At 42.1% G+C, this 19,824-nt stretch overlaps 1 protein-coding gene across 1 annotated transcript in view; it reads left to right on the top strand.

Annotated features, from left to right (window-relative positions):
- The window catches only part of LOC147706703 (solute carrier family 22 member 7-like), a 225,690-nt gene that overhangs the window by 188,865 nt on the left and 17,001 nt on the right, over positions 1-19,824 (top strand). Inside the window, exons 6-8 of the mRNA XM_086925332.1 lie at positions 8,895-9,004; positions 9,509-9,723; positions 15,818-15,926. Of these exons, the coding sequence (XP_086781458.1) occupies positions 8,895-9,004; positions 9,509-9,723; positions 15,818-15,926 (434 nt within the window). The remainder of the gene's footprint in view (positions 1-8,894; positions 9,005-9,508; positions 9,724-15,817; positions 15,927-19,824) is intronic.

Consider the following 19,824-nt stretch of genomic DNA (forward strand, 5'->3'; position numbering starts at 1 on the left):
TGCATAAGAAATAATAAAGAATCTAATGGTGTACCCCTGCAAGGCAAGAGGGCTTCCTCTGCTCCCGATCATGTAACAACAGGACCAGGGCACAATCACTGCAGGGAATTACAATATAGCCCAAAAGGGACAGATCTGATTCCTAATACAGATAATTTGGATCTCCCGCCTGCTGCATGTCCATATGTTTTAGTACTAGAAGGTGTTCCTGTTTAAAACGGGACCAGAAAGAATCCTGGAACGACTTAAAGAACAAGGTTACGGATTGGTTATCCGAACACAAAAAATTCAATATGTATAAGGTAAATGAGATTTTAATGGTGCGTAGGGTAGGTTGGGTGGGGAACTCCCCGAAAGATATACAGGGAGACTGCATAGTTGTAAATTTTAGACATCCCCACGTAGTACGTTCTTTATTGAGAGCTCACGAAGAAACACCCATAAGCAATACTAATATTTACGCACTTCCATTGGGGTATTTTCATAAAATCCACCACAATGGAGCAGCAAAAACACCCAATATCTTGAATGCCGTTGTAACTCCCGATAGATTCCAAGAGCTATCTCCGCTGGAAGCAGTGGATTGACTACATCAATTTACTGTACCGAATAGCCCAACTAAGGAAGAAGAAAGGTTAGATGCAGGGCTTATTGTAACTTTAGGCAATTTAGGAAGGGGAAACGAAAGTGGGGATAATAATCGTGATGCGGCATTCTCTTCAAGTATTATGGTTCTAAATTCTGGTGAAGAATCCCTAATATGTCACAACCAAAACGCTAGCCCTGGTCTAAAAATAATTTCCTGGAATATTGCGGGATTGAGGAAGAATACCAGGGATCCGGGGTGGAACTAATTCATTGAAAATGGCGATATTTGCCTATTACAGGAAACTTGGGCTACTGAGATTGTGCATAGAGTAGATTATAAGAGTTTCTTTTTAGCTTCAGTCCCGTCAAAGGGAGGAAGGCCGTCTGGTGGCTTAGCCATTCGGACAAAAGTTACCCTCAAGGGAAGTATTAAACAAATAGAGACGGACTCCCCAGATATACTAGGTATAAAAATAGTGACTAACGATAATAGGGTACTCCATATATATAACATTTATAACCGGCCAGGATTCGTCTCAAAAGAGTCAGTTACATTCAATCAATTGGATTCCATTTTAAGTAGAGTGGAATTGGGTATAGGTTTAATTATAGGAGGAGATTTTAATTGTAACTACGAGCCTATAAAGGGGCTATAGGCTATTTACGAAGATGAAGATTTGGCAAATGAGATCCCTGCACTATCTAGTTTAAAACAGGTCCCATGTACAACATTAGCATTACAAATAATGAGTTTAATGATGACCCATGGCTTAAGATCATGCAATGGTGGTCTCCCATCGGACATACCGATGGTCCCCACATTTTGTAGAAATAGCTCACAAAGTAAAATAGATGATCTACTATTATCTTTTGATTTATGGCAATATGCGATTGACCTTAGGGTCAAGTTTAGAGTAGAGAGTGGCCATCGGCCACTTGAATTAACCCTAAAGGGTGAATTATTACCTAGTCTATTGGATTGTGATATTGTCCATTAGCGTGCACTGACAATGTAATAATGAGTAATAATCGTCGTGCAGTCAAATGGGCATATACATTGGATAATGACGTAAAATTGGCAAATATTTATGCCATTTTTGCAAGGACCTTTGGTATTTACACAACCCCTGAAATGGTAATTGAAGAGATACATTTTTAGATTCACACAAGGGTTTTTTTTTAGGAAATTGTTCCCCTGCTACCTAAGAAAATTAAAGTAAATATAGAGAAAGGAAATCAAAAGCAGATGGGGAAACCATGGTATGATAAAGCATGTTGCAATGCTAAAACAGAATGAATTAATGTCATCAAAAACAAGAACAACAGTTCTAAGGTTAAGGAAGCACGACATAGCTATAAGAAGGCATTAGACAATGCTAAAACAGTCTGGGACGAAGCAATCTGGTCAGGCATGCTGGATGCAGCAAAAAGTAGGGATTCCATGGCATTTTGGAAAATAGTTGCTAATGGGAATAGGAAAGAAATGGGTTCCAAAGAAGTCTATTTGGATGAAATGACATGGATAGACCACTTCACAAAGTTATATGCAGCCCCAGAGATTGGCATCAGGGGAGATGATCTGATATTAACTAACTCGTGCAAATGGATTTTAGAATTTAGCCTCCAGGAAACTATTACGGCTATCAACTCTGTTAAAATTGGTAAAGCTCCAGGCTTAGACACGATTCCCGGCGACTTATATAAGCATGATATGGGTGTCTGGGGGCCGTATCTTAATTATTTGTGTCATTTTATAGCTGCAGGAGCCGATATACCAGACACGTGGAGGGGGGGCAGAAATCATTTGTATTGTTAAAAAGGGCGGTAGGAGCGATCTGGCGAACTATCGCCCAATCAGTTTAATAGATGTTTTACAAAAAATGTATGCCAGGCACATTTTAAATCGAATTAATGTTTGGATTGAAGAAAGAGAGGTTCTTACTAAATTCCAGGCGGGTTTTAGATCTAAAATTAGTACCTTAGACCAAGTATTCAGATTTTGCTGTATCTGTTGGAAATATGTTAATTTAAAAAAGGGCCATCTGTATGTTGCATTTGTCGATCTAAGAGCCGCATTTGATCTCATCCCCAGGCATTTGTTGTGTAAAGCACTTGTCTGCCAGGGACTACCGGCCCACCTCTTAGTTCAACTAATAAGATTACATCACAATAACTTCGCAAAGGTAAGGTGGGGCCCAGGTGGCGAACTCACTAGATCAATCCCAATAGAAAGGGGAGTTCGCCAATGTGGCGTTCTGGCACCAACTTTGTTTTCCTTATCTGTTAACAATATTCCTTCCTTTTTAAGTAATTGTAGTAACGATGCGCCGAAATTGGGGGGTGAGAAAATTCCGGCCCTACTTTTCGCGGATGACACCATCCTAATATCGCAAACTTCTAAGGGCCTACAATCCTTGCTTAACACTTTCCAATCTTATTGTAGCAAAAAAGGATTAGAGATAAACACTGGCAAGACAAAATACATGGCAATAAATCCTCATAGTTCAATTAGGGAAAACTTGGTCTTGAATAATCAAAAGCTGGAATATCTTCAAAACTTAAGATACCTGGGTGTTTTACTTGACTCAAAAATGCTGTGGAAATCACAACTTGAATAGAGTAAGATGCTACTAATACAGAACACTCGTCCAATATTAAAAAGACATGGTAACAGCCTTAATAAAGCTGTGCTTCCTGCACTTGAGGTGTTTTGGGTCAAAGCGCAATCGGCAGCCCTATATGGGGCAGAATTGTGGGGCCCGTCCTGTAAAAAGGCGTTTGAGGTGAAAGAGAATATATTTTATAGAGCCCTTCTAAAGGTACCAGTACGCACTCCCACAATTTCACTGATATTTGATCTTAACATGAAGCGTACAGATCATCATGCTATACTTAGACCCTTAATGTTTTGGGTTAGAATTTGGACAACACCAGAGCTCCTACATTATCGAGAGGCTCTGGTGGAGATAAAAGATCTAGATACCTCTAACTGCATCACATGGTTTAAACATACTAAAACATGGTTAGAGAGGGTTGGACTATCACATTTCTGAAGTACTCCATCTGCATTAATGCCGGGGTCAAGGAAGATTTTAAAAGCAATTTGTTGGGTTTACATGAACGATCATAGAACCAATGATATAACAAATGGTTCCTTGACTAGAGAATTTTTTTCGTTCAAGGCGGGCCCAAATTTTGAAACTTTTTTGAATTAAGTAAATCCTCCTTTGGCTAAAACATTATATCTAAAATTTAGATATGGAGTATTGATGCTAAAAAGCTGTTTAGTAAAGTGGAACAAAGATAGTAATCATAAATGTACCATGTGCAGTGAGGAAGTTAGGGAGGATATTGTGCATGTTTTGTTCATTTGACACGCGCCAGGTCTTTGTTTTTGGCATCAGTAGGTTTCTGCTAGCAGTGTATTTCCGCAGGAAAAAAGCTGGTGGAAAACTTTGAAATTCATTTGAGTCCCAACATACTAAAGAATTGATGATTTTTAAAACAATGGTTTTATTGTGCCTTTTAAATTATTTAAACTATTTAAATTATTTTATCAACCTATGATTGCGTAATGATGTTAAGCCTCTTTGTAAAAGCTGTGATTTTTTCTTTTTGTAACTTTTATGATACAGCGTATCGAAATAAAGACTACATGAATGAATATAGGAACTATACTACAATTCCATGATTGGCTTTTTGGTTTACTTGTCAGACCCTAGTATAGTGCAATGAGTGTGCCAGCCTTGTAAAATGTGTCTAAGGTCTGCCATTGCAGAGCCTGTGTGCAGTCTGGTACTGTCATGCTGACTGGGCAAGTGCACCCACTTGCCAGTCCTTAAACCTTCCCTTTTCTTCATACCAGACACCCCTTTGGTAGGCCCAAGGGCCGGGTGCATTATAAGTATAAGGTAGGGCAAGCCCTGGTGTGTGTGTGGCATGTCCAAATAGTGAATTACAGGCATTTTTGTTGTTCACTATTGCAAGGCTACCTGTTCTCCAAAGGCCTGAATGGGCGGTTAGATTATTACATTTTATAATCCTAACTGACTCAGAGAACATGGTGGAAATTCGAGTTTAGTATGCCTGAACTCAGAATGATAAAATACATCTTTTAGTGAAGTTGATTTTAACATTCTGTGTTTGAAAATACCACTTTTAGAAAGTATGTTTTTTCTTGTCTAACTATCCAGCCTGCCTCTGCTAAGTTGTGTATTACTTGTCTGGAGTTTGAGTGACAGGGCTGGGTGATTCCAGGAGACAGAATGAGTCAGCCACGTGGTGAATAGAGAGATCTGCATCTAGATGGGAGGGAGGAGTTGCACCTGGGACCTGAATAGGACTGTGCCTGCCCCCCACAGTGCCGGCTTCACCCCCTGTGGTGCATTTGATGTCTCTGCCCTGCACTGCGAAAGAAGAGAAGGAATCATGTCAAGAAAGTGCTCCAGGGCTGTGCTTTCCCTCCACAAGGCTGGCTCCACCTCCTGTGGGGCATCTGTTGTTTCTGCCCTGCACTGTGAAAGGAAAGAAGGGGTCATGTCAACAGAGTGCTCCAGAACTGGTTTGGACTGGGCAAGGGCCCCTCTGCCCTCAGAGGACAAAGGATTTTGGGGTGTAAATATTGGGACCCTGATCCCAAGAAATTAGATAACTTTTGAACTACAAGAAGAAACCTCTGCTGAGGAGAGGAACCTGAAGAAACTGAGGAGAGACTATTTCTAAGCTGAAGTGCTGCTTAGGAGATTGATGTGCAGTGGTTGCCTGACTGCCAAAGAGAGGAGAAAGGACTTTGTGTGCTTTACTTTCAACTTGTGAAGGATCTCCAAGGGCTTGGAAAAGAGCTTGCCTCCTGCTGAAGTCTCAGGGACAACAGACTTCAACCCCCAGCTCCCCAGAGTTGTTTGGAAGTGCCTGCTGCTGTTTTGGACCTTCTGAGGGACTGTGTTTCGCAAGGAGCTGGAAGCGCGACTCAACGAGGAAGAAGTGTGTCGCCGTCGCTGCTGCTGCCGTTGCAACTCCAAGGGAGGGTGTCGCCGCTGTAGCTGTCGTATTGCACCGCATTGAGAGAAGCGTCTCGCAATGAAGAGGAAGCGTGTCGCCGGCGCTGCTGCCAATGCAACTCCAAGGGAGGGTGTCGCCACTGTAGCTGTCGTATTGCACCGCATCGAGAGAAGTGTCTCGCAACGAGGAAGAAGCGTGTCGCAGTCGCTGCTGCTGCCGTCGCATCGTGAATATCGGCGTTGTAGCTGTCATATTGCATCGTATCGAGGTAAGCGCTTAGCATCCCAGGAGAAGTGCACCGCCGTTGGAGCTGCTGCTGTCGCATCTTGTATGTCGTCGTTGTAGTTGTCGCATTGTGCGGAAGCTTCTCGCAAACATCGGAGAAGAGTGTCGCAGCCAAGGCTGTTGCCGTCACATCGATGAACAAGGGTGTCGCCGCTGCAGTTGACGCATTGAACCGAGACTTCTCGCATCATCGGAGAAGCGTGCCACATCTGGAAGATCTGTAGAACAACAAAGGCTGTGGATCCTACGTCTACCCAGCCCGGATCTCAACAATGTAATCAACAGAACAAAAATGGCTGGATAGGAAAAGTCATTATCGTTAGTGACAGTGACGTAGTCGAAATGTACTACGTTACAAAGGCCTTCTGTACCAAAAAACAAATTTATTTAATTTTTCTGGTTTTTAGATTCATCAAAACATATGGGCAAACCAAAGACTTGTCACGACAGTGAGTACATGAATACAGTATTTACATTTATACACAACTACCGATGTACATTATTTACAAAGTGAGAAACACACAATTCGAATGAACACAGTTGTAAAAGACACACCAAAAAAGCAATAACATTAATCAATATCCAAACATAAATGGTATTTATGTACAGTGAAAAGGTTCCTACAAACAAAAATACAACCAGTCCATGGGGGTGTGAAACTGGGAACAATACTTCAGAACTGATAGAAAATAAGCCGGGACTTTGTTAGGAGGATTCAATCACTCGAGTGATTGAATCCTCCTAACAAAGTACCGGCTTATTTTCTATCAGTTCTGAAGTGATCCTTGATATCTATAGCCACACGCTACACAAGCTACTTGCCCAGCCTGTGAATTGAAACACTGTCATTATGTGAACAGTCCCCCCGTGTGTGTACCGCGTGGCGGTCAACTACACTTGAAAGAACCCTAATCGGCAAACTACAGAATCTATTCCTACACCGGCGAATTACCGACACCAAGGCACATTCGTTGCCACGTGCAGATGTATTGTTCCCAGTCCCCGTCCTGAAGAGAACCGACAACCATCCGGTTCGAAACGCGTCGACATACCTACCCTGTGGTCATTCAAAAAGGGTGCACCTAGGAAGTGAAAGTAAAATACCACTTGGAACCCTAGTGGTGTAACCCAATATAAATCGCAACCACAGTGTTGTCAGGCAGGCAGGCGTACTACTCCATCTGTCCCCGCCTGTCCCTTGGTTTCACACCCCCATGGACTGGTTGTATTTTTGTTTGTAGGAACCTTTTCACTGTACATAAATACCATTTATGTTTGGATATTGATTAATGTTATTGCTTTTTTGGTGTGTCTTTTACAACTGTGTTCATTCGAATTGTGTGTTTCTCACTTTGTAAATAATGTACATCGGTAGTTGTGTATAAATGTAAATACTGTATTCATGTACTCACTGTCGTGACAAGTCTTTGGTTTGCCCATATGTTTTGATGAATCTAAAAACCAGAAAAATTAAATAAATTTGTTTTTTGGTACAGAAGGCCTTGGTAACGTAGTACATTTCGACTACGTCACTGTCACTAACGATAATGACTTTTCCTATCCAGCCATTTTTGTTCTGTTGATTACATCTGGAAGATCTTCACGTCTTTATTTCTTTGCACCGGAACTTTGCCGCATTTCCATCGCTCAACATTGCTTGTTGCGGAAGCGCAACACATCGTAAGGTACATTGACGCAGTGGGCCCGATTCACAGAACTACCTTAAGACAAAATACTAAACTTAGTACCATTTTGGTATTCACAGAAAGCACTTACTTATTTTGGTATTCACAGAAAGCACTTACTCATTTCGGTATTCACAGAAGTTAGGAGTCCTAACTTTAGGACTCCTAAATGTCTTCTGTGAATCCCAAAAGTCTCAAAGTTAGGATTTTTCTCAGTTTAGGAGTCCTAAAGTTAGGAGTCCTAACTTTACTACTCCTAAACTGAGAAAAATCCTAACTTTAAGACTTTCGATATTCACAGAAGGCATTTAGGAGTCTTAAAGTTAGGAGTCCTAACTTTACTACTCCTAAAATGAGAAAAATCCTAACTTTAAGACTTTTGGTATTCACAGTAGGCATTTAGGAGTCTTAAAGTTAGGACTCCTAACTTCTGTGAATACCGACATGAGTAAGTGCCTTCTGTGAATACCAAAATGAGTAAGTGCCTTCTGTGAATACCAAAATGGTAGTAAGTTTAGGATTTTGTCTTAAGTTAGTTCTGTGAATCAGGCCCAAAGTGTTGCATCTTAAGAACTGAACTGAACTAAGCTAAAAATACCATCTTAAGTATAGTATTGTGGATTTTTGTTGTTTGTGGTCTTGTGTTAAGTCTATATAAAGAATACTTTTTTTTACATAATCCTTGTGTGGTGTCCATTTGTAGTGTTGTCACTGGGTTACTGTATGTGGTCACAAATGCTTTACACACTGCCTCTGAGATAAGCCTGTCTGCTCGTGCCAAGCTACCAAGAGGGTTATCACAGGTTATTTGTAGGAGTGTACCCCCTTACCATGACTAGAGGCAAGGGTCCCCATTTGTCACAAGTACCTACCTGTGCCAACTAGAGACCCCCAAATCTAACAGAAGCCATCATAGTAATGGCTCTGTTGATGGCACAACGATCTCCACCAGGGTGTATTCTGCCAGGGTAGCAGGGCAACTCACTCAACTGACCTGGTGGACAGAACACAGCCCACCAAAGCTTTAGTAAGCCCATGAGTTAAACCACAAGAACGATTGAAGCAGTCAATGCAATGGGCATAACAGATTATCCCCTAAATAAAGGCTGAACACTGACAATTGCCTACAGTAGAGAGGTCTGAAAGACTTTACTAACGTAATGCCTTTTAACTGATGTCAAGGTTCTAATCATGATGAGATAAGCTCAGCAAAATCAGAGGTTTGCCAAGTAAATCTTGGGTATATAACCAGTGAAGAGAAAGTCACTGATGCATATTGCACGAAAATAACTGATGCAAAAGCTACAACTTCTTCTTGTACTACTTCATTCTCAGACACTCAGTAAAATCGCAGAAGAGGAGAACACCGGCGCGAATTACTCGTACATCCACCTGTTCAGAACCCCCGTGCTGAGAAAGATCTCTCTCTGTGCAGCAGTGGTATGGTGAGGGATGCTTTTTAAAGGGTAACCTTCCTTTGTTTATTGACTCAGTTGAGTGCTGCCAGCAGAGACATTGTATGGCATGGGCAAAGTGGGCTCTGGCCCCTGGGCCCCACCTTTCTTTGGGCACCATCATTAAGCTTTCAGGACAGTCACAGTCAGTGGCATAACACAAAAATAATGCCCCCCTGCACAATATGAAAAAGGGCTCACATGTCTCCAATAATTAATAAATATTCAAAGGCTTTGCATTGCATTGGAGCCCCAAAACCTTTTAAGGGGGCCCCAGTCCTGGGGCCCCCTTAAAAGGTTTGAGGGGCAACAAAGAGGGTTGTCTATGATAAAACCCTAGTTGCTGAGGGTGGGAATGAGCTTAAAATAAGTAATACGTTCTGAGTTGTTCTGAGCAATGGGCCCCAAATTATGTTTGCCCCAGTCCCCAAAAATCTAGAAATTGTTCCTGGCTGCCAGCTTACTCCATGTGACTGCTTGTCTCCTCTCTTGTAGGTTTGGCGTGGCATTCTGTTACTATGGGATCAACCTTAATATCACAGGATTTGGGCTGGACATGTACATGACCCAGTTCATCTACGGAGCCATTGAGATACCAGCGAAGCTCTGCATATTCGTCTTCATGGACAAGGGCGGCCGACGTCCCGCACAGGCCTGGACCCTGCTGATCACTGGCTTCTGTTTTGGCATAAACACTCTCATCCCAGTCTGTGAGTTTCTTCTGAGAACAAACATTTGTTTCAGCATCTTATGCTTAGTGACATGTACCTTTGAACTCCAGAGACCTACACTCCATAAAATCAGAGCTTTAATCTAAAGGTAGGACAAGGTAGAAGAATGAGTTATAGATGCATCATCATCACATTTACAGTAAGTCACGAGTAAAGGTAAGACACAAGCACAGAAGAATGAGGAATAGATGCATCATCATCAGAAGTATAGTAACTCATGAATAAAGGTAAAACAAGTACAGAAACAAGAGTTCTAGATGCATAATCATCAGAAGTACAGTAACTCATGAGTAAAGGTAAGACACAAGTGCAGAAGAATAAGTTCTAGATGCACCATTATCAGAAGTACAGTAACTCATGAGTAAAGGTAAGCAACAAGTACAGAAGAATGAGTTATCGATGCATCATCATCAGAAGTACAGTAACTCATGAGTAAAGGTAAGATACAAGTACAGAAGAATGAGTTATAGATGCATCATCATCAGAAGTACAGTAACTCATGAGTAAAGGTAAGACAAGCCACAGAAGAATGAGCTATAGATGCATCATCATCAGCAGAACAGTAACTCATGAGAAAAGGTAAGTCACAAGTACAGAATAATAAGTTACAGATGCAGCATCAGATGTATAGCAACTCAGGAGTAAATCTACTCAAGGTATCCTGCTCTGAAGAAACTTTGTCCTGAAATTGGTCACCTCACATTTTTGAAATAAATGGAACCCTAAGGATGTTCAATGCATCCTGCTGAATGCGTTCTTGTTGAAGGCATTCTACAGCCTTTTCCTTCAGGACCACGCCGATCATTTGCAACCTTTACATATCCCCTTTTTACCTTCTACCTATATATGCTTCAGTTTCTCTTGAAAGTGTAAGATGGTAATTCCTTTTTTCTCTCCTGTCCCCTACACTTCCCTGAATACCCAAGTTAGTTCACCCCTCGCTCTTGCTCAGGAAGATTTTCTTGATGTGTTTCTGTGTTGCTTTATATATAACAGATCTGGCCGGAGGTGCAACCGATCACTTCACATATAACAAGTACAGCCTGGAAAAGGGAAAACATTTTTAACAAATTAATGAATATCAAACCTAAATTAATTCACAAAATTAACACTTTAAAATAACTTTTAATAAATATAATATAAAAAATAATAAAAATTACATTAAAACTAAAGTACTTCCTACCCTACTACCCAATCAACCCCCACCCCACTCCTAAAAAAGGTACACAATTAACATATGAATATCGAATTATTAAAAAATAACACAATTAACATAATTACCAATTAATTAATAATTGTTATTAATCAATATATAATTAATTAATAATACAGTTACTAACTTAATTAACAATATAAATGATTAAATACTAAATTATTAATTAATAAAATAATTCATTAATTTCAATTAAATTACTTCGCACCCTATTCCCCTATAAACCCACAACCCGCTACAAAATTAAATTGCGCAAAAGATAATGAACATATAATTAATTATTTCTAAATATTTCTAGAAAATATATTATAATTAAATTACTTCCCACCCTATTCTCCTATAAACCCACAACCCGCTATGGATTTAAATTACACATAAAATGTAATTAATTAAAATGTATTATTTAAAAAAAATCAAATATACAATACAAAAATAATACATACTTTTAACACATATACTAACACTTAAAGCACTAAAAATAAATTCGATATTTTTAACGACTACATCATGACTGTCGATATTACTAACTTTGATATTATGAAAAACGATATTTCTTACCTGCATTTCGATATTCTGCACCACTATATTCTTGTAAGTCGAGATTATGTCCATTCTATATTTTAGACTCGATATTTTGCCATGTCGATATTAAAAATTCCATATTCTGATTGAGTACCGATTCAACTATGTGAATCTATTTAAGATCCGTTAGCAGAGAACAAAAAGCAAAGCATCCACTAAAACAATCTGTTAAATAATGGTAAGGAAAGGAGCCAAGTACTTTCCAAATATTAAAATAACTGGGAAATATATCCCTAAAAAATATAATTTTGGATAATTGTGGTTAGGACCCAAATCTTCAAAGCTCTTGACATGTACAAGTTATGATGCAATGCGCAACAATATCTCCCCTCATGCCATGCTCCTGCTCTCACACACATCATAGCACACATGGCATGTAGACTGTGACATGTATTAAAGATCACAAGAAGGTGAGAGAGGCCCACATGTTTGTTATAACAACTGCTGTGATGATGCCTAGTCCAGATCAGTGATGCTGCACCCATTCATGTCTACAATCGGTGGTACTGCAGCTTTGATCTCCAGATCACGTCACATATCATTTGACTTCAGGGAAGTTAAGCATGATGTTATCGGTCACGACATATGTAAAATATCCAGTGAAGTTGTATGTAGACATGAGCAGTACACAAGGGATTGGTATAGTTCCATTGCTCTGTTTTTATATTAATGTTGAAAAATGACTGACACTACTAAACAATTATAATATACTAGCAGCCCGCCCCAGCGTTGCCCGGGGCAGAAGAGGGCTGGGGGCTGCATCACGGCTTAACTTTTGTTAATGCGCACGAGACTTGAATCGTCATGCACATTGTGACTCAGTAGCTTGTATATATATTTACAGATTCCACAGTCGATTAGTCACCCAAATTATTCCTCGGTAAGGCGTTTATCTTCGTGCCTTCTGTGCACTCCCGCCCGGGCCCCCGACATTGCCTAGACCGCCTCCCGCCCGCCCGCCTCCCGCATCTTCGTGGCTTCTGTGCACTCCCGCCCGGGCCCCTGACATTGCCCAGACCGCCTCCCGCCCGCCTCCCGCCTCGCCTTTGCCTTACCTGAGCCGCCGCTCCTCCCCGCACTCCGGACTTCACCGCCACTCCTCACCGCTCATCACCGCTCCTCCCCGCCTGTCGTCATCACACATGTGTAGGTCGCGGTCGCCGCTACGTCCCGGCCGGCGCTACTTTCAGGGGACTACTTTGTTTTTAAACTTAATTTTTTAAATGTACGTATTTTTCTATTTATATCGCCTATGTTCATCTACACACCCTGACATTTTCAAAAATGTATCGGGTGTGTAGATTGGCGCTGTCGTTCCCGAGTTTACCTGGTTCAAAGGTGCAAGTTGTCTCTTTATAATAGTACTAGCAGCCCGCCCCAGCGTTGCCCGGGGCAGAAGGGGGCTGGGGGCTGCATCACGGCTTAACTTTTGTTAATGCGCACGAGACTTGAATCGTCATGCACATTGTGACTCAGTAGCTTGTATATATATTTACAGATTCCACAGTCGATTAGTCACCCAAATTATTCCTCGGTAAGGCGTTTATCTTCGTGCCTTCTGTGCACTCCCGCCCGGGCCCCCGACATTGCCTAGACCGCCTCCCGCCCGCCCGCCTCCCGCATCTTCGTGGCTTCTGTGCACTCCCGCCCGGGCCCCTGACATTGCCCAGACCGCCTCCCGCCCGCCTCCCGCCTCGCCTTTGCCTTACCTGAGCCGCCGCTCCTCCCCGCGCTCCGGACTTCACCGCCACTCCTCACCGCTCGTCACCGCTCCTCCCCGCCTGTCGTCATCACACATGTGTAGGTCGCGGTTGCCGCTACGTCCCGGCCGGCACTACTTTCAGGGGACTACTTTGTTTTTAAACTTAATTTTTTAAATGTACATATTTTTCTATTTATATCGCCTATGTTCATCTACACACCCTGACATTTTCAAAAATGTATCGGGTGTGTAGATTGGCGCTGTCGTTCCCGAGTTTACCTGGTTCAAAGGTGCAAGTTGTCTCTTTATAATAGTATAATATAGATACACCAGTGGGGAAATGCCAAGAATCCTAGAATATCTTCATCCACTTTGTCCTCATTACTTTATTACCCTTCAGAGATGCTTCCCAGGCTTAATTTCTTAATCGAAAAGTATTACTATCCCTATCACCCCTATTTAATCACTTTATTCATAATCCTTTGTGACTGAATTACCAAAACTAAGAATAATTGCTGCACACTTGCCTTTTTATATATCTGCTCCTCACAATGTAAATAAAGTATTTGGATTCCTGCTCCTCTTTTTATGGTGACAAGTATTATAAGCACTGTGCCATGTCATTTTGTTTTCAAAGGAATCCGTTTTTATGTCTGATGCTTCAAAGGCCTGTCCCTTTCATGAAATCGTGACTGTGGTTTCATCTGATGATTATGAGATAATATGCTGGAATGGCCATCTGTCGTTTCCATTCATCGGAAGGTGGTACTTTGACCAGCATTAAATTGGGTAACAGAACCTGTTACATATAGCGCTTAGATGTTCGGCGCTATATAAAACACATTAATATGACGTGTGTGAATACGAGTTGGCTTCTTTTTTACTGAATTTACCCGCCCCCATCAATTCACCGCAAACATTGAAAGAAATCAGTGGCAGAGACAGGTTCATTAACAAATTAAGAGAGCAATCAGCGAGGCTTTGTGTGCATCCCCGAGATAAAAAAAGAGGCAACACCAGTCTTTGACTCCTTAATGGGGTTATAGGGTTCTTATCTGCCCTGTGCCTCTGCTAATCAGACAGATAAGGGAGGTGGGATCGATTGGCTGGGCTCCAGGATGCGGGAGGGTGGGGGTGGCGGTGTCTTGGAAGGGAGCGCTGCGGCTTTGGGGTTTTCTTTGTCGATATTTGGGCGCGCAGTGTACACAGCCATCAATTAATGGCATTTAGATTCGGAACAGCTTAATATCTTCTGATGGGGCGATTGTACGAGGCCGCCAGCACTCTGCTGTGGACTCTTTCCACCTCTCCGTGTATGGGGGAAATCAGACGGGGCAAGAAGAGGGTTTTTCTGTTTTAATAAAGACATAATGTGATAATTTCTCGTTGCCGCTTGCATTCTGACCATTCTTCTGTGTGTGGGTCATTTCTCTGTGTTATGAACATTGTCGTTTACCTGTTTCTGCAGTTTGTGAGGGAGAAGGTTATTTGGTATGACAAGGTTTTCTCTTTCAATCCACCATTGGAAATGTTGTCCATAGTTCTGTCATTGCACTTAGTCAAACGTAATGGTGTTCGAGTGAGGCAGTCTACCGCTCGTCACCGCTCCTCCCCGCCTGTCGTGTCGTCATCACGCACGTCTAGGTCTCGTCAGCGCTACGTCCCAGCCGGCGCTACGTTCAGGGAACTACTTTGTTTTTAAACTTAATTTTTTAAATGTACGTTTTTTTAAAAATTTATATCTCCTATGTCCTTCTACACACCCTGACATTTTCAAAAATGTATCGGGTGTGTAGATTGGCGCTGTGGTTCCCGAGTTTACCTGGCTCAAAGGTGCAAGTTCTCTCTTTATAATAGTAGTATAGATGACAATTCTGTGGGTTGACCCTTGAATTGATGGTTTACAACTTCCCTTCCAATACTGCCAAACTGTAAGTGGACCGCACGCAATTCAAAAATGCATATGTGACCTAGGCTAATGTTAAATGTAATCATTCTTCAGTTTCTTCACTCCAACACATTTATTGAGAGTTTCGGCCAAGAATTGGGACTTCTTCAGGACTTTAGAGTTAATTTAAAAAGGAACCCTGAAGATCAGGTTATCCAATCTGTCTGTGGAGCCCAGAACCACAGGATCAATCGCATAGGCCAGCCTGAAAAGACATTCTTTAAATGTGAACTAGGATAAGAAAAGTATGCGTAGTATTCCACCATCATGTGCTGAGAATAAGTTTGAATATTTGGATGGCGTGTAGTAACTGCTTTTCTTTTCAATTTTGTTAGACTGGCCCTTTCTCAGTATATGATAACATTATGAGCATGAGTTTGATGGACAGGTTACTCCATCACAAACCTGGAAGGTATCCCGTCCACCTTATTACAAGCATATTATATCCTATAACATTTGCAATAAGGTACAGCCATCTCGTTTGTATTGTCATAACCCGTTCACCAAACTCTACATCAGACCCCAAGCTCCGCTTAATAGTTAGCTTTGTAACTATAATTCAACCCATGTTTGTAACCAACATCTTCATAATTCTTGTGGTCTTTGTCTTTGTTTTCACTAACTCCAGCTCTTGGCCCGTTGCGAACAACCATCGCCATTATAGGAAAAGGTTTCTCTGAAGCCGCCTTCACTAATGCAATGCTGTACACCGCCGAGCTCTACCCCACCGTCCTCAGGTAAGCATGGGCCAAGCTTCTGACATTTATGATGGATAAAATAGGCGACCACAACCCCTAAAGTGGCTTTCACAGGAAACAAGGAGATAACATTTAGATTGGGAAATTCCAAATCCTCAATCTTGTTGAATTGGCATGATGTATTCGAGAAATCAGGCCAGCTTCAATTACCTAAAAGCAATGTATCTCAGCAGACTGGACTCTTAAAGTTAACTGTAGAAAATGTATGTTTGTATGTCAAGAATACTGGGGTGCCTGTAACATACATTACTTCAAGCCAGCCAAAGTTAAAAAACAGAAACATCTACTCCTATTTTCCGGACTGATATGCCACCTTTGAAAAACAATATACATTTTTGAGATCCAACATCCTTTAATGCAGCCTCACTAAATGGAATTATTGGGTAATTAGATCCACATTCAAATAAAAGAATGAAAGAGGTGAACTGTCAACCATATCCAGTCTAAATCCAATAGATGAGGAAAAGGTCAGTTTGGTGGCTTTTTTTAATGGGTTTTATAGGACAAATTGATCATCAATCAGTTGTCGAATGCACCGTCTCTCGAGAATCAGGTGACAATTCCAATGAAAGCTACAAAACATTTGTTCTTCTCATTCCCCTAGCCAGAAAACAAGTCTTCTTCTCACTCCTCAGGGTCTGATCACAAGCCTTCTTCTCACTCCTCAGAGCCTGAAAATAAGACTTGTTCACAGTCCTCAGAGACAGATAACAAGCCTTCTTCTCACTCCTCAGGGCCTGATCACAGGTTTTCTTCTCACTCTTCTGAGACTGATAAGAAGCCTCCTTCTTACTCCTCAGGGCCTGATCACAGGTTTTCTTCTCACTCTTTTGAGACCGATTACAAGCCTCCTTCTTACTCCTCAGAGCCTAATAACAAAGGCTTCTTCTCACTCCTCAGAGCCCGCTAACAAGCCTTCTTCTCACTTCTTAGAGCCTGATAACAAGTCTTGTTCCAAATTTCTAAATCCAGTTTCATGACAGGGTGAGTGCAACTCCCACAATAAAAGATTGAATTAGTTTTGGTGGATTGGAAGGATCTGCTCCTGTGCTGTTTAGTAACCATTTACTGCTAATCAGGAAGTGTACAATGCAACGTTGGCCCAACCCATGCAGTCTCTCTATCGTCCTCTATAAAGGATTGTTTCGTACTGAGGAGCCCGTCCTTAGGGAATCTCAAATGCCTCTCTTGAAATAAACATTCTCATTTTGGATTTCAGATTTTTTAAACTGACACCACAACATTAATGGCTGTGGCTTCCTGGCAATAGACCCAGTTTCTCGAGGTCCCTTTGGCAGGGCGCGGTTGAGCACAGCAGTAACAGGAGATACACCTCATTTGGGGTACGAACACCTGCCCTGGAATTGGTGTGGGTGATTTTTTCTCAGCCTGACATTATTGCTGAACCAAAACATTAAACCCTTTTGTCAGAGGTGTAAACAACAATTTCCCCCGCCCAGTGGTACACTTCTATCACTCCAGAAGTATACTTTGACATCGTTTTAAGGCGGCATTGCAAAGACTCCACAGTGCTGCAGCGCTTCCATTTCCATAGAGTGCGCAGGACGCTGAATCAACAATTGGGGGACGACATAAACGAACCCCCAGAGGAACAAGAGCTGAAATATCTCATATAAACTGAGTCACCCCGGAAAATTGCTTCCAACATATATAAGTTGGCAATGTCCCACTGAGCGAACCAGTATACGAGGGCCAGACTAGTCTGGCAACGCGATCTGGACATGACAATAGACGATGCCATGTGGTCTTATTGCTGCAGCAACAAGGAAGGAATATCATTGCATGGCAAACACAGACTCATACATTTTAAATACATCAATAGAGTGTATTATACACCGGAGAGACTGCAAAGATACGGGCTGAGAGGAGGCGACCTGTGATCGATGTCACTCCCAGTCAGCAGATTTCATGCACTTGGCGTGGAGCTGCCTGGGTGTTTATCAGTATTGGGAAAAGGTATTTCGAGAGCTGAGCATCATGGTGGGCTTGGAGGTTGCTCCTGACGTGGCCCTGGCACTGATGGGATATTCCAAAACATTGCCAAAGGCAATCCGCAGATTGGTGGACATGGGCTTGGTGATGGTCAAATGTAGAGTAGCGATGTGCTGGATGAGGGGTCCCCTGCCCACGGTGACAAAGTGGTCACGAGATGTCCTTTATTGCTGTACGCAATCAGAAAACTTCAGCGAGCTGCTCCCCCCCCGCCCCCGGAATAGACCAAAGAAATTCTGGGGGCTATACACTACATACTTGAATAATAAAGGGGGAGGCCCTACCGAAGAGACAATCACAGAGCCAGAAGTGGGTGCCAATACCCCTGCCTCATTGACAATAGCAATTTATGGCGACAGTGAGCATACACAACCTGCAGGGCAAGGGGCTGCGCTTAGACTGTTAGGTAGCAGAGGGGACTTGGGTGGGTAATCAGACGGCATAGGGGTAGTTCAGCAGGAGGGATCTGGCTCAGTAGGGCAACAACATATAGGCTCCTTGGTTATAACCTGATTTAAGAAGTTTGAGTCCTGATAGCGGTGGGTAGGGTTGACATCTCTCTGTTTTTTATAAATGTTGTGCATTGTTTGAGATTGCTGATTCACAGCGTACGTGGACGACACGTTGACGAGAGCTCCTATCCTTAATGGTGACGGTGCCCTGCCACCGGGATGTGGGCTAAGAAGCTGTGTAGAGTGCTTTATATTGACAAGCGGCTGGCCACAGGGTTGTAGGCGTACAGCTGTGTAATTCAGTGACGACTTTTTCAATAAAAAAAAGTATACTTTGACATTACATTCCTCCCCAAACACAACAATCGAAACAACACAGAAACACTATTTAGTCAACAATAATCGCTCTTTCTCCAAATCACACAATAGTTTGCATGAAGGCACACTTTTCCTTGTACAACATTATACCTCTCTTATGCAGCCTTTGCAACACTCTCTTCAGGTAGGCATAGTGTTCTTCTATAATTGCTGATACATACACCAAAATGTCATCACTCAAGTTAAAGAACACCCCCAGGCACAACAGTACTTCCTGGGTCACACTTGTGAATACTTCAGCAGTTCTGAAGATGCTGAAATGTAGCCGTTTGTAGCAGTGGAGGCCCACGTGCATAGAGAACATAGTAATGTAGCATAAGTTGGGGTATAGCAGGTTGTTGTGGTAGTCAATGGGGAAGTCCACCCTGGAGAACCATTGTTCAAATCAACAACTAGGTTGTCTACTGTGGTGCCTCCCTCTCGTAATGGCAACATTTGGTACCCACGTGTCCACACACAGCCTCACCACACCTGGCTGCTTAGGCTTGCTGGTGACAACAATGGGTAACACCCATGGAGTGGTGCCCTCTACCTTCTCAATGATGTCTACTTTCTCCAACTTCTGTAACTCAGCCTCTACCTTTGGTCTCAAGTGAAATGCTATGTGTCTGTGCTGCAGGGCAAGAGAATTTCTGTATATTAACTAAACTATACCATACTCCAAGGCCTGAAGAAGTCTCAGTTATGGGATGAAACACGTTGGCTACAGAGAATTTTTCAAAAAAAGACAAGAAGACATATATGAAGGATATCCTGATGAACATTTTTAAAGGATTCTGCGCCATATATAAGAATTGTGTTTGGCTGTGCAGCTTAGACACTGAATCAGGTATATGGTGGGTGCTGATCACCTTTTCTTATTGTTTCTGTGGAACTCTGTGCCGTATGGGAAGTTAGGTGGCTGATTTCCCAGATGTTGCACCACCAAAGTGTAAATACGTTATTACTAGTGATAGGTGCAATTTAGCTGTCTCAGCCTCATTTTTGTAAATCACTAATCACTGGATCTGACTGCAACTGTCCAAGAGAAGGTC

The sequence above is a fragment of the Lissotriton vulgaris genome, chromosome 6, assembly GCF_964263255.1.
Source record: "Lissotriton vulgaris chromosome 6, aLisVul1.2, whole genome shotgun sequence".
Lineage (NCBI taxonomy): Eukaryota > Metazoa > Chordata > Amphibia > Caudata > Salamandridae > Lissotriton > Lissotriton vulgaris.